The sequence below is a fragment of the Canis lupus genome, chromosome 18 (genome assembly GCF_048164855.1).
Source record: "Canis lupus baileyi chromosome 18, mCanLup2.hap1, whole genome shotgun sequence".
Classification (NCBI taxonomy): domain Eukaryota; kingdom Metazoa; phylum Chordata; class Mammalia; order Carnivora; family Canidae; genus Canis; species Canis lupus.
The window spans coordinates 1,756,153-1,771,496 of NC_132855.1; the positions used below are offsets into that span (position 1 = coordinate 1,756,153).

A 15,344-nucleotide genomic window follows, 5' to 3' on the forward strand; every position below is an offset into this window, starting at 1 on the left:
AGAGAGAGAGGCAGAGACATAGGCAGAGGGAGAAGCAGGCTCCATGCACCGGGAGCCCGACGTGGGATTCGATCCCAGGTCTCCAGCATCGCGCCCTGGGCCAAAGGCAGGCGCTAAACCACTGCGTCACCCAGGGATCCCACCTATAAGAACTTTTAAGGATTTTCTTATATGTCGTTACACAGCCCCTCAAGGGAGGTAGCACCAGAGGCATGAGATACTCATTTTCCTACTCTCTCCCTAAGTCTATCATCTTTAAGAGGAAAAATCTTTTCGAATCTGAGGGAAAATAGTATTTCCTAGTTTAACTGCCATTTTTGATTGCTAATGAAGCTCAACATTTTTCCCATATATTTTGGAGGCCACACAGTACTTATTTTCCTGTTGGAATAAGTGAGACTATATCTTTTTACCTTTTTTATTTTCAGTTGCATTCAATGGCACTTGGGATTTTTCAGTGTTCTCATCCTCTGTGAAAGAATTCCTGCAAACACAATGCCAAACAAGTCTGGATCAATGAAATGAACGAAATTCATGGAAATTACGTCTAACACGCTATTTTTTTTTCTTTGTGGGCACAGATATTTTGACGAACACAAAGAAACACTTTCTGGATTTCATTCCTCAAGACTGGCAATCTCCCCTCAAGTGAGGTGGGTGGAAATCTCATCATCTCTAATCAGCAGAAGCATATTTGAAGAAAACCAGGGCAAAAAAAAAGTCACTTTTCAGTCCAAAAGTGAGCAATCTCTGATCGCCTGGGTCCAACAGAAGTGATTTGGGAACACACATTCCTACTGGAATCTGTTTGGCTAAAATTACAGTCTTGAAGCAAGAAATCTTGGAAACTCTGAGGCACAGACTCCGAAGAATATACACACAATCAAGAAATATAAGTGTGCTATGCAAAAAGATGACCTACGCCTTGCCGAGTCCTCTATCCTTAGACGCTGACTAGCTGCGCTTAACGGTAAGGGTTGGTTCTATCTTGGTGTATTTGCCTCATTTTTTTTTTTCCTGCTGTATAATTCTGTGCTTGGCCAGATTGTTCTTTAACTCCTCAAAGTCGAAACCAAACAATGTTAAGTGCAGACCGAACGCTTGGTGGTCCTGCTGGACAATATGGAGCAGGACGTGAGTTGACTTTGCTCAAGGGCGATGCGGTGCTTCTCCACTCCTATTGCAGCAGAATGGAGATGACCTCACTGGCCTGATTTCACGGTGATGCTATGAGAATGGAATCAGATGCTCTGTGTTCAGTTACATTTTATAAATATTTATTGTCCCAGATACTGTGCCGGGCACTGTGGTAGAGAGGAGATGAACAGGCGTATTCGGTTCCCTCAAAATAGAAACATCAGCAAGTTATGAAGAATCAAGGAATTAAAAATATTGTAATGTGGGAAGGTGTGATGCTTTTATTGCAGTTTTACTTTGTGAAGTCTTCCTTCTTTCTTTGATGCATACAATGAAGTATTTAGGGGTGAGAAAGAAAAGAATGTCTAGGACTTACTTGAAAATATTTCCCTCTTCTCAAGGAATGAAGACACAGATAAAGCAAGCATGGGGTTAGATCTGTTTAGTTGAAGGTTGACTGGGTGCCAGGCCAAATTAAAAAAATGTCTCTGAATTCATAGGAAGCAAAATCTCTAAGTGAAGCTCGTGCAAGATACAAGCCTGGAATGCACATGCGGTGAATATAGTATGTTAATGGAATGAGATGCTTCCTATGGGAAAGCATCCTGCAGTCTTCCCCGTGCAATTTTGTGAATAAATTATTTGTTTTTTAAAATGAGGCTTTTTCATGGAAAGCCTATGATGACAGCAAAGTACACTTGCCACTTTATTTCTAGTGAAGTGAAAATTAGCAGTTGGTGCACAGATACTGATTTTAATATTTTCGTTCTGTTCAGATTTATACTAATTCCATCGAGACCTCTGGATTCTAAGCCTCAGGGCATAGACATAAATAATGGTCATTTTTCCTAACCGTTGCTTTTCTAACTCTCTCTCTTCTCACCCTGTTGCTCTAAGCAAATGATCTTTGTTTAAAAGGAAGCGTGGGAGCACTTGGCAGGCTCAGTCCGGGGAGCATGTGACTCCTGATCTTGGGGTCTTGAGCTCAAGCCCCACACGGGGTGTAGAGGTTACCTAAATAAATTACCAATTTTGAAAAATAAAAGGAAGCATGAAGTCATTGATCCCCCACAGGTAGTGTAGGTATGTAAAATTGGCTTTTTCTGCAGAAAAAGCTGGAGGTGACCATTGTGAAGATAAGGACAATGACGAATGTCTGCACCTGACCTGCTCATCTGTAGGAAGTACTGGCATAAAGCACCGGGCCATGGACATGAGGCCAGGGTCCTAATCCCTTCTCTATTTCTCTTGGCTGCAGGGCTTGAGCAAATGACCCACCTTCTCAGCATGGTTTCCCTCATCTGGAAAATGTGTCTGATGTGCACGCACCTTGCAACACAGCATGGATGAGAATCAAATATACATATGCTCCCAGGTAAATCTGAAGATAACTAGAATTGAGTATTCTTTCTTGAAATGTTCTCAGAGTGATTTTACCTAATTGCTTTTCGATAAAGATCTAAAATTTAATTTCCTCAGCGTTCACTTAGATAAATCTTTCGAACTTGTCTTGCTTCTCCTATAAAAGAAAGAAGAATATCTCCTCCACTGTAGATCCTAAAGTGACCTCTGGATGGTAGAGAAAGATGAAAAGCCAATATTAATATTTACGACCTGCTTGCACCGCGGCACACCAGACGCCACGCGGTACGTGGAAATTATCGTAGGTAATCCTCGTGGAATAGTATGTGGTAGGTAGCATGATCCACATCTGACAGATGCGGAGATTGCGTCACAGAGGCATCAAGGCTTCAGCTGCTATAACTGATAAACTCTGGGGTTGGGATATTTGAGTCCTTGTCTGTCTGATTCAAGAAAGTCCTGGCCATTTCTACACTGACCACTTTCAACCCTGACCACTGATAAATTCCTTATTCAATGGGAATTGGGCTTAGGGTTAGGGCTAGGGCCAGGGTTTGGGTGAACTTCAGTATTCTGAATTTAAGATCAGGCCCTTACACCTTACACTGTGGGGGAAGCTTGAGAAAAACTTGCTGGCAAACAAATTTTCCAAACTTGTATATGTCAAGGGAATTTAGTCAAGGTTGAAAACAGTTCCTACATTGGCTCCTGAGTAAATCAAGTCTGCTCTTCCCCATCGGTAATGATGAAGGAGACAGACTTGAATTCCGTGAGCGAGGACGAAGAACGCACAGATGGAAACTGAGCTCTATTATTCAAAGCCTACTTTTCAAACCAGTAAAGGCTACTGTCAGACTCACTACTTTTGAGCATTGAGGGAATACGGCCAACTTCATAAGATCGTGGCAATTAAAGTGAGTTCTGATCCCAGGAAATGTCCTAAGAATTCTTCAAGTATATGATTACTTGTATTTTTGAATTATATAAGAAAAAAAAATCTTATGGAACTGCTTTCATGACCTCCTGAGGCAGAGGGAAACGAAGCACAAGTCCGGAGAGCTCAGGCCGTTCCTTCCTAAGAGTGACTGCAAGAGGCATAAATAATTATGGCCTGGCCATTTCGTCTTTCATCTCCCTAGGAGGTTTAGGTTTGCTTCTGTTTTCCTGGCAGAAGAAAAGTCAAATATTCCCTGAATTCCATCATCTAAAAGAGAAGCAGACTTAGCCAGTGGCTTGGGCACTGTCCCTCTTCAGCCGCTACCGGAGATGTTTATACAGTCACCTGGCCTGTCCTCTCTCCCATTGCCCCATTACTACCTCTCGTTAGAACGAAAGAGGAAATGGGAGGTCAAATATTTCCCTCTGAGATTGTACCTTCTAAGAAAGAAAGGCTCTATCTTTGAGGCAGGGACAGACATATTTATAAATCTGGCTAGATTTTGCCCAGAATAAAGTTATGCCTCAAAAGCTCTCTAAATAAATGCTCATACCATGTTGGGCTCCACGCCAACTGATGGTTCATAAAATAATAATAAAAAAATTGCCTAATTCTTTCTGTCTGATGCTCCATAAACCAAGGATATATATCACAGAATGAAATGAAATTGAAACTTTTAATTTTCAACATGACTCTTTAGCAGAGTCAAGTCCTGTTGGTTTGAAAAACTGTTGGATGTGTTCTGATTACAGTGTTTGAAGACCACTAGGATTGTTATGGTTTCAATGCTTTAAAAAAGCTTATTTTCCAGAGCACAAATTTTTGGACACATTTCTTGTTGCTTTCTTTAATGTAGGCAGAATCTTTTGAAATCAATCTTTAGAGAATTTTTGGATCGCACAATTCAAATTTGTGGCTATCTTACCATTCCAATGGATGTAGCTGCGCCTTTTTATTCAGGAGCTGGAATTGTTCAAATACACTTAAAAGAGACCAGGACTGTGTCAGGGCTGAACCAGGTTGATCTATAGGGCTTGCTATCCCGTAGAATTCACGTATCAAAGATTGAATCCCCGGAGTAGTAGATGGGAATAGCTGAGAAGAAATATTCAAAACCAGAATATCAGAAGAATTTATGGAAAATAACTTACAAGGTATTATTACTAGAAAAGGCTTTATATTTTATTCATCTACTTAAAAATCAGATATTTATTTAAAATCCAGTGGTAGGTATCATAATATAACTTTCTGTGCAATTGTCAAGGAAAATGGCACTTTTTATGAGGGACTAATTTTGTTGGTCATATTTCCAAATACCGTGAGTTTTCTTTCTTCTTTTTCTTTGAATGAAAACCGGTATTTCCTTCCTATAAACACCTGAGAACAGCTGAATGACAGTGTGACTCAGGCAGTAGGAAGATTGGGGAGAAATCATTTTGGGTTACAAGTAAACTTTGTCAGTGTGAGAGATATTAATCCTATAGAAAAAAAATTATGGTTATCCTCTTTCTACTCTGAGAATCGGAATTTTAGTTTGTCCTTTTTCTTGCAAAATAATTCTTCAGTTTACACATGGTACCAAGAGATGGTCTCTACATTCACAATATCTTAAATTATGAATTCCTGAAGAATGAGGCCTGTCTCTTTATCATTGTTGAGTTTTGAGCCAATGGTCACAAATGTAATACTTACTATGTTTAAATTAATTAAAATAATCCATCAATTAAATTATGTTTGGGACAAAAGCTTACTTTGAATCCCCCAAAATATGACTCTAAGTTATAAAGACAGGTGCCAAATATTCATTAAATTGACTTAGTAAATTGGTCATAACTCAAACAAGTAGCATGTGAATACATGTTATTTTTTTAAGTAAAAGGCAAATGTTTGATCCAAACAGATTGACAATAAATTATCAGTGGACTTTGAAAAAAGCTGTTTTAATAAGATGTTTTGTACAAACAAATCTTAGGTGGAAAATATAAACCCATTATAGTCTATCTAGATAAGTGGTAAAACTAGAAGCAAAGCAAATCCTGAACTTGCATATGTACATGTAATAAATCATATTGACAATGACCTTTGATAGTGACCAATAAAGTAACAGAACCCCATAAGAAACATGGAAAAGAAAACAAATATCATTTATATTTTTAGGCCCAAGCCATTAGTGGTTATCATAATTATTCACATTTTCTTTCTTTGAAGATTGCTATAGAGTCGCAACAAATTGAGATTTAGGTTGTTTTCTAAAATGGGGTTACACCCAGTAATATTAGATTTTACACAAACAGAAAGGGCACAGTGAGCAGAAAGAAATTGTTGTTACACGTCCATGTCCCAAAACTAAAAGCAAAACTTCTTTAGAAAAATGTGGACCTTTTCCCCTTAAGAACTCACATATACCGGCAGCTGTGCTCATCTCATATCCTTTTACTCTGAGTGAGTCATGTATGCAAACTCTTAAAGAATTGAGTTCTGCTCACTGTAATACTGAGATGTCTGAAAAGAAGAAGGAAGTTTACAAAGATTTCTATTTCTTCAAGGAAAGTCTTCACCGAGTTTGAAGCAAAAATAGTTAATGGCAGATCTATGGTCCCAGTAATCATGAGGAATCAAATGTCACTTTTGTTTTACCAGTTGGAATTGCTGCAGGTTCCCAAGTTCCTGTATGAAAGTCATAATGGAGTGCATCTCCTCTAAAGACAGGCATTGATTGGGTTCCTTCTGATAGTTTTCACCCTATGATGGGGAGGGGAACAGTTCTTCAGCGATTGTTTCCAAGTCAAAGCATGTTTAGCCCGACCTCCTCCCCACTTGGTGAACCAGTCCAAGTTTGAACTCTTCCAACCGCTGAGCTAACTAAGCCTAAGTAACACCTGGTAACTTCAGTTTGTCACCACGGAGTCTGGCTCTAAGAAAATTTCGTGTTTGACCAAGAGGACCCGAATGAAATTGCTCAATAGGGCTTTGGTTGTAGGGTTGGGATGATGAGCCCAGGAGGGTAGGTGGGGTGTGACAGTCTGAGAATGCAGGAAGCGTCTCCTTCAGCCTTCAGGATACCAACAATCCGAGCAGCAGGTGAACATGGACATCTCATCCATGGGCATTACAATTTTGGAGTTTGTGGGATTCTCATGAAGACACTTCCTGCCCCATTTTCCTGCACATCCATTTTTTTCCCTGATGCATCCCCGAGAGGAGAAGCTGCACATATTTACTCTTTCTTCTGGCTCAGGTGGTTCTAATGGTTTTAATAACAGTACACTCACTAATGGAGGAAAAGAGGGAACTGGAGGAAAAAATTAATAAAATCCCAGGGAAACAATCTATAAAGTCATGTTCTATCGTTCACAAACAACTCTCTATAGAGCATTGATGTTTGTGGGAACTTTCACATTCTACTCCTCCAAATTCTCTAAATACAAGTTTTCAAACAGAGATATATGAGCCCCTGGGGGGCTCAGTGGTTGAGCATCTGCCTTTGGCCTAGGATGTGATCCCAGGTCCCAGGATCGAGTCCCACATCGGGATCCCCGCAGGGAGCCTGCTTCTCCCGTGTCTCTGCCTCTTTCTCTGGGTCTCTCACGAATAAATAAATAAAATCTTTAAAAAAATAAAACAAGGGCAGCCCAGGTGGCTCAGTGGTTTGGCGCCGCCTTCAGCCCAAGGCGTGATCCTGGAGACCCAGGATCAAGTCCCATGTCAGGCTCCCTGCATGGAGCCTGCTTCTCCCTCTGCCTGTGTCTCTGCCTCTCTCTGTCTCTGTGTCTTTCATGAATAAATAAATAAAATCTTTAAAAAATAATAAAATAAAACAGAAAGATATATAGATAATAATATTATACTTCATAATCTGTACAGATTTTTGACCCATCAAGAAAACTTGTATTAAGAAGCCATCAAAATTACCCGGGCTTCTATGAAGCGGTATCCCTTCGTTAGCAGCAGCTAAGCTAAGATGTTAACCAGATGTGAATTCTTCAAAAATCAGTATTCTAACTCTAGTCCCTTGATGTCAATCTAGAGCATTTACTGCTATTCTAGATTGCCTGCAAAATATTCTACTATGCCTTTTAAAGTATTCTAAATAACATCGAATATGTATTATTCATAATATCCACAAACATTCCTTAGGAGCTACGAACTTCTTTATTGTAACCCATAATTGCCTCATAATCAGTTACTCATACTTTGTTGACACAAAAGAATATCGGTCCTCAGGTCACAAAAATATAAAGAGGTGTAAGATAATGGATAGTAAATCATTTCAAATGAACCATCAATTTGCTTAGCTACACAATAAAGGAAATGGCACCTTTCAAAGGATGACTAGAAAAAAACATTTGTCACTTAAAGAATATGCACTTACCTTAAAAACACCTGATTGATAAAGTCCCTGAAATATCTCAGAAAACATTGGAAGCGAAGATTCATTAGAGAAGAGAAAATTGTAAGTATCTTGCAAAAGGAATTCTTCTGTGCTTTGGTCCTCAAAATCCTCATTATCATCATCATGAAAATGTAAATGCTCATGCACCTGTAAAAGAGTAAAAGCACAGCAAATATTTTTCATGGACTTTTAATGCAGGGAAATCATTTCGAAGACATGATTCATTCCTGTTGGATTGTAGATCAGAACTGACATCTAGTGGCCTCTTTGGAGGTCAACAGCTTTATAAAATGCAAGTAACGTTTTTTTGAAGACACAATTTCTTATATGAAAAGTAATGGATTATAAAGTCATAGGAGTTTATCTTGAAACTTTATTGCTGAAGAATTTGCACTCAGGGAAGATAATATATAACATCTTTGAATAATAAATTTTATTTGTTTTTATTTCATTTTATGTTTTACTTTTTTTTATTTTTTTTATTTTTATTTTTTTTTACTATTTTTAGATTGTGTTTATATCCGAGTTTGCTAATATACATGGTGTTGGGGAAAACTGGACAGTAACATGCAGAAGAATGAAACTGGGCCACTTTCTTACACCATATACAGAAATAAATTCAAAATGGGTGAAAGACCTAAATGTGGGACAGAAATCCATCAAAATCCTGGAGGAGAACACAGGCAGCAACCTCTTTGACCTTGGCTGCTACAAGAGCATAATACAGACTAAGATGCACACAAGGTAAGGATTAAAAATGTCAACTCATCCAGTTTCAAAGTTTTATGGATGCATCTTTGAGCTACTCAACTAAATGTCTGAGTCTTAGATGATGTAACCATTCACCTTGTGCGATAGTTCGAAAAGCAGCCAATACAATATGAAGTTGAATTCTGCTCGCACATAATTTTATTTTGTTCCTTTCCCTCTTCCTACTCTATATCCCGCCCCTCCCCCCCGAAAAAAAGCTTTCTGTAGACTTGTTCAATCAATCGTTTTTTAATCTTCTCCCCAGAAAGGAATATTTCAGATGAAAGATATGAGCTCATTTGATTCAAAAGGAAGTGAGAGAATCAGAGTGTACAAAAGCACTCTTCAATGTACACATATTCATACCAGAAAAAAAAAACACATATTTCAAAAATTCCTATGGCTTTTTCAATTAAAATACAGTCCAATTTAAAACTAAATATCTGTATGTACAAAATAAGAGTTACTTTTTTCTTTTTTTATAAACCCAAGTGAAATTTTGCCACTTTGCTTCTTAGACAGTGGTGACTGAACCGCAGGAAAATCCATGCCCGATCTACAGTGATGCGTAGTGGGGACTGACACTCAAATCGTAGATTCTTCACATATTAGTTAATTTTCCGAACTATAGTAGACTAAAAGCCTGTAGTGACTTCACTAACGAGCTGCTATTTATTGACTGGTTACTGTGAATGCAAACAACCCACCTACATGCATATAGACCCCAACGCCGCCCCCGACACACAGATCATTCAGCATAAGGTGGAAGCTCACAAGCAGTCTTTGGGATACTCGCCTGCAGCACTACAGGGTGCCTGAAACTGTAGTAACCGATATCAAAAGTTAAAAGTTGAAAACATAATCTGCATCTGAAATAAAAACAGAAGGTAATATAAAAATATACTCTATTTGCTACACTTACTCTATCCTTTGATACATTATTAACAGTCACTATAGGCAAATCTCAAGAGAAGTCCTAATTAAAAAGGGCAGTGGCTTGGAAATCACATGCAATTTATTTTTTAAAAAGGAGTTTCTTTTACTCCTTATAGAAAATGCAAATATATCCTGGGTGTTCATAACACATTAAACAATGAAGTTATTATTGTGAAAACCTAAATATGGAGAAGGAAACTCTCCCACTCCTCCTACATGCTAGGCCTTCTTATTCAGATACGAAGAAGCATGATAAAGCTTAATTGAGTCATCACCTTTTGGTGGACATTCTAAATTCAACATTTCCCTAGGAAAAAAAGGCATTAACTTATATTCAACGAAACTGAAATATAGAGATAATGACTATTGTGTATTGTTAATAAAGTCCCTAAATAAAATTATATCTAGTCAATGCAAAGTTCATATGATAAAAATAGCTAAGCTTAAAAAGGAGATGCAATTAAAATTAATTTAAATAATGTGTGCTTATTTCTTCTCATTATTATAGGGAAGCTAAGAAGTCTATAACATGCTCTGAAGTTTTAGGATCTATAAATGTGAAAAGATGTTTAAAAGTTCATATTAATATACTGACATGACATTTTCCAAGTAGCACCTACTTGTGATAATTAAGATATATTTTCACTAACAATTTTTAGAAGGTTGCTTTTTTTCTTTCTTTTAATATTAGAATTTGTCTTTACCCACGGAAGGCCTTTGGTCCCCGCGTCGATGTTTCGCTGAATGCCTCAGCTGCTAGCAGGAGTTTGCTAATTGCTTCCTTCATATTATCAAAAGCCTGAAGAGGTGAACTGGCTGTCAGGAATGTCTCAAAAAATGTTTGCAGCTGTGAACAAAGTAAAGGATTCAATAGTGAAACAATAATCTCAGTTTGTCTATCGTTTTCAAGGTGATGAGTCTGAAAGATTCCTCTGGGTTCTGTGTCCTTGCCATATTCAAAAGAACTCCTTAAATAGGAAGGTTCGGTAGGGTTTATATATGGTATGTGTGTATACACCCCCATGTATCTTATACATAATATGCATTGAAAGAATAGATTATAATGTGAAAATATATAATGAATGTTGTATACAGAATATGTAAAATGTATGTTATGTACATGATATGCAATATGAATGCATTATAAACATTTTAAAAGTATATAATAAGCCTTTCAATTGAATATGGGGTGCTTGTATTTAAATCACTTTAAGAGTTTTTTACTTCTCTCTCTCTCTCTCTCTCTTTTTTTTTCCATTTCATGGCATCTCATCATGGAAAGTGAAGTGGAACTATTAACAGGAGCTTGTGATCAGAACTTCCAGGTTTAATTTGCGGCTCTATTAGATGAACTCAGACGGGCAACTCGCTTTGAATTTTTGTGTCTTTCTCTTTAAAATGGATGAATAGTACCAAGGAGAGGGCTGCAAACCCGAATCAGAAGAAAATGTATTTGAAAGACACTGTAAGGTATGAAATTCAGATCGAAGCTTTTTAGTATGATCACTTTCCTGAATATATCAGAACAAAAATAAATGTTTTTATTGCTTCTTCACAGCATTTTGCTGCGGGAGATCTAGCCAACTAATGAAGCATCTAAGAGAATCGCAGTGTCCTCTTGACATTGTAATTTAAGGTTTCCTGTGTATAGAAAAGATGGGATAGTCTTAAAAAAGGGGAGTGGTGGAAGGGGAGGAGGGCGGGGGGTGGGAGTGAATGGGTGACGGGCACTGGGGGTTATTCTGTATGTTGGTATTGAACACCAATAAAAAATAAATTAAAAAAAAAAAAAGAAAGAAATGGAAAAAAAAAGAGGGGGGGAATAAAGCTCCGGTTTATATTTTCTTAGAAACATTATTATTGATATCATAAACAGCTGTTTTTATTTGCTTAAATCTTGGAAATAAATAAATAAATAAATAAATAAATAAAATATTAGAATAATCACAATAACAAAACTACCCCTTGAGGATGCTTAACATCAAAGCCCAGTTCAACATTTTTAAAAAGCATAAAGCAAATCTCATATTGAATCATCGACCTCCTCCAGATAAACACAATCTTTCAAAGATGAAGAACAAAAAATATTTTTTGAAAAAACATGCAGCAGGTATGCCATTAATGTTTTTGGAAGCACGGGCTAGATGTATCTGGACCGCATAAGACTACAAAGTGAAAGACTTTTGTTGCTGTGAAAGGGAAGGACGGATATTGGCATGAGGGACCTGCGGGAAGTGGTAAGTGTATCTTTAAAATACCAAGCAAAATTCCCCGAGAGAAACAAACACTGACTTCATAAACTTTTACCAGCTGAAAAACAGAAACCTAATGAGATGTACATTTTAAGACTATGAACACATCGTTAGCATTTGGCAACTGGCATGTTTTTCCATTTCACCAAGGAAAATAAATGTAATAATTGTGTGATCAAAAGCAAACAAATTAATGCTAACACGAAGAAGGTTAACACCCTTGAGTCCAAACAGAGTAATATTGTTTTTTCCAAATAGAAATAACTCCTATTTCGCTCTGCTCACCGTATGGTGCAGAAAGGGTTATTGATGATATCGGTCGCGTTTTCTAGTTTAATGTTGCCTGAACATCACAAAGGTCAAGGTCAAGGATTTTAGGAAGCTGGGCACGTTTGTGTAGCATCGGAGGTTGATTATCAGATGATATCTTCTGTGGCAAGAAATAATGGGCAATCAGTGTCGTAGGGTCATACTGATTGTCCCACCGTGGAGATGACCGTGGTGGTGAGCCCCGAACACAGGCCACCAGTAGAGGGACTGGCTCCAGGCGCTCGGCCGTGTCGGTGCTCACCTGGCCGTGGGCACGGGCCCTGTGCAGGGTGTCAGGGACGGGGTGCGGGGCCCAGGGTCACCCTGCAGACGCGGCCGGCTCCTCGGCGGCTCTGTGCTGCTTCAGGCCGGTGAGGACGCCTGCGACCAGTTAGGGCCTCGGTCTTGCACATGCACGGCCGGGAGGGACGGGGGCAGCAGGTGGCACCACGCCTGCACCTGCCCCTTGTCCTGATGAGACAGGGAAGCCCTTGGCCACCGACAGGGACATCAAGTGGCGGCCGAGCCTGTGGAACCTGCTTCTCACGAGGCAATGTGCCTGTGGCAAGTGAAGACGGCCTCTGGGGGTCACCCCCTTGTGACACCAACCCGAGGGGACATTGAGAGAAGCGAAGGCGGCGGGGTGGACGCCGGGGCGAGGCTCCCAGTTGGAGGGAGGAGGCCCAGGTAGCAGGCCGCCCTCCCCTCTGCTGCCACCTGGGTGGGCTCCTGGGAGGACGGGCCTGGCGGGGCCAGGGCCACCTAGGAAGGGGCGAGGTGGCGCTGTGACAGCAAGATCCAAGCACAGCAACCCGCTTTCCCGTCCGGTGAGCTCTGTCCCCGTGTCGGTGTCTGTGTGTCTGTCCTCCCTCACGGCATGAATTTCAATGTGTTTATTAAGGCCTTCGGTTCAAAACAAAACTCTAGGGGAGCGGCCTACTTAAAGGATGAGTACAGGGGCTGGCAAACTGCCTCTGCCAGAAATGAAAACAGAAGTATACCAAGCGCTTAGTAGTCATTAAAAAAACAAACACAAAACCTTGTCTTTCAACGAGTGACCCAGAGAGGACACAACACTGGGATCACTTCCTGTAATGGATCCACTTAAGCTAAAGGGCAAGACTTCTTTGTGTGTCGGGTTCTGTTGGGACTGTCACGCCGGACCATTTCCGTGGTCACTTGGAGTCTGTGTCCTCTGTGTTGAGATGTAGAGAGTTGTGCTCAACGATCTCATTAGACAATGTCAAATCCGAAATTATTTGATCCTAATACCACTCACAGCCCTCAGAACCTGAAAACCACATTTCTCCCAGGGGCTTTCTGCACTCAAGAACAGGTGCCCGGAGGAGCACCTCCACCTGCATCGCTGGCTTAAATCGATGAAGCCGTAAACTCAGATATCAAGGAGACTTCTCCCCCTCTGCATCCAGACGTTCGATGGGTGTTGTTGAATTACATACATATGAGAATATAAGGGCTCAAGGAAATCGGTGCCGTGGCAGCAAGGTAAAAATAAACAAAAAGAGCATCTTAAAACGTTAACAGGACATGGAACTATTTTATAAACTTTGTATTTTCCTCCTTCGGTGTAAAAATGAAATACGAATTTAGTGCAAAATAAATTATATGGAAAATGACCTCGTATGATCATGGTTGGAAAACCAGGCAGTTGAAACGTCACCCTTTGGCACTTGTGTGAGATTCAAGCAATAACCTGGTACGGTTTCATGATTTTCACACCTACCCGTTCAAGTGATGTATTTAAATGTACACAGATCAGATGGATCACAATCATCAATTAAAAATGGAAGGACAAGAGGAATCAATAATCAACGTGATAAAATTTGTAGGAACACTTCCATCACATCTTTGATATCTTAAAATACTTTTTTTAAAAAAAGATGTTATTTATTCATGAATGGGAGACCCAGAGAGAGAGGCAGAGACACAGGCAGAGGGAGAAGCAGGCTCCCTGCAGGGAGCCCAATGTAGGACTCGATTCCAGGACCCCAGGGTCATACCCTGGGCCAAAGGCAGACGCTCAACCCCTGAGCCACCCACGCGTCCCAGTATCTTAAAGTACCTCTAAGGAGCCCTTCTACTCACCTCACTCCCCAACCCCATCTCTGACAGCCCTTCTCATGCCAATTCTGGGCTTTGCCTGATTAACTCCCTTTATCTTCCCGTAAGATGTTGGGCAAATTGCTCCCAGGGGCAGTATGTGTCATTCTGTGTCAAACTTGTTGACTTTCTTGTCTCTTCTTACCACTAGACCGTAAGAGCTTTTAGGGCAGAAACTGTACCATTTTGTTTTGGGGTTGCTAGTACCTAACACAGTTTTACTCACTGAGTGAGGAAAACTAAGTACAACATCACAGAAACCACAGAGACGTTGATAAGAGAAATAATTTATTGGAGCTTCTGGATAAAATAACTTTTCTCCTTAGGACATGTTTATCTCTTGTTTCCATCTCACAAAAAAAGGGAGGATATGCATTTTTTCTGGCGACTTGTAGTAAAACCTTTTAAAAATAGAAGCTTACAGCTGTTCGAAAGGATTTTTGAGATAAGAAAATTTAATCTCAGAGTTAAAACAAAGGATGAAAGATTAGCCAATATTAAAGTTTGGGTTTGTTTTTCTTTTTTTTTTTTCCCCCTTAATTCATATTCTTGACTAACTGGGAAACTTTAGAATTTTAGTATTTTAGTATCTTGAATGTTGAGCAGTGTTTCATAGCATTGTTCCTTACCGAAGTTTCCTAGAATGTCTCTCAATGTTATTATGTGAGAGAGAAATTTTCATCTTCTCAGTGTGAATAAGAATACTAGTACTTAATATCATTTTGCACCAGAAAACACATGAAAAGATGCTCGATATCACTAATCATTAGGGAAGTGCAAATCAAAACCACAAAGAGATATTACCTCACATCCATTGGGATGCCTACTACACCCCCCAAAAAAAAACCCAAAACCATAAAATATTAAGTGTGGGGAAGAATGTGACGAAATCAGAACCCTTGGGCACTGTTGGTGGGAATGTTAAGTGGTGCAGCTGCTATGCAGTATGGAGGTTCCTCAAAAATAAAACAAATCCAAGTACCATAGGATCTGGTAATTTGACTTCTGGGCAGGTGGTCAAGACAACTGAAAACAGAGTCTTGAAGAGAGATTTGCACACCCATGTTCATAGCAGCATTATTCACAACAGCCAAAAACACGGAAGCAACTCTAGCATCTGTCAACAGATGAATAGGTAAAATATATG

General features: G+C 39.6%; 1 protein-coding gene and 1 long non-coding RNA gene across 3 annotated transcripts in view; one reads left to right on the forward strand and one right to left on the reverse strand.

Moving 5' to 3' along the window:
* Nucleotides 1-15,344, reverse strand: part of CPED1 (cadherin like and PC-esterase domain containing 1) — a 260,855-nt gene that overhangs the window by 130,541 nt on the left and 114,970 nt on the right. For both annotated transcript variants that reach the window (XM_072783304.1, XM_072783303.1), the window contains exons 7-12: nt 10,220-10,362; nt 9,376-9,448; nt 7,809-7,976; nt 6,074-6,178; nt 4,362-4,531; nt 414-484 (exon numbers count right to left, since the gene is read on the reverse strand). In XM_072783304.1, coding sequence (XP_072639405.1) covers nt 414-484; nt 4,362-4,531; nt 6,074-6,178; nt 7,809-7,976; nt 9,376-9,448; nt 10,220-10,362 — 730 coding nt within the window. The remainder of the gene's footprint in view (nt 1-413; nt 485-4,361; nt 4,532-6,073; nt 6,179-7,808; nt 7,977-9,375; nt 9,449-10,219; nt 10,363-15,344) is intronic.
* LOC140608573 (uncharacterized) lies at nt 454-11,170 on the forward strand. The gene is made up of 3 exons (XR_012010551.1): nt 454-970; nt 8,338-8,573; nt 10,798-11,170. It is a non-coding gene; the product is annotated as an uncharacterized lncRNA (long non-coding RNA).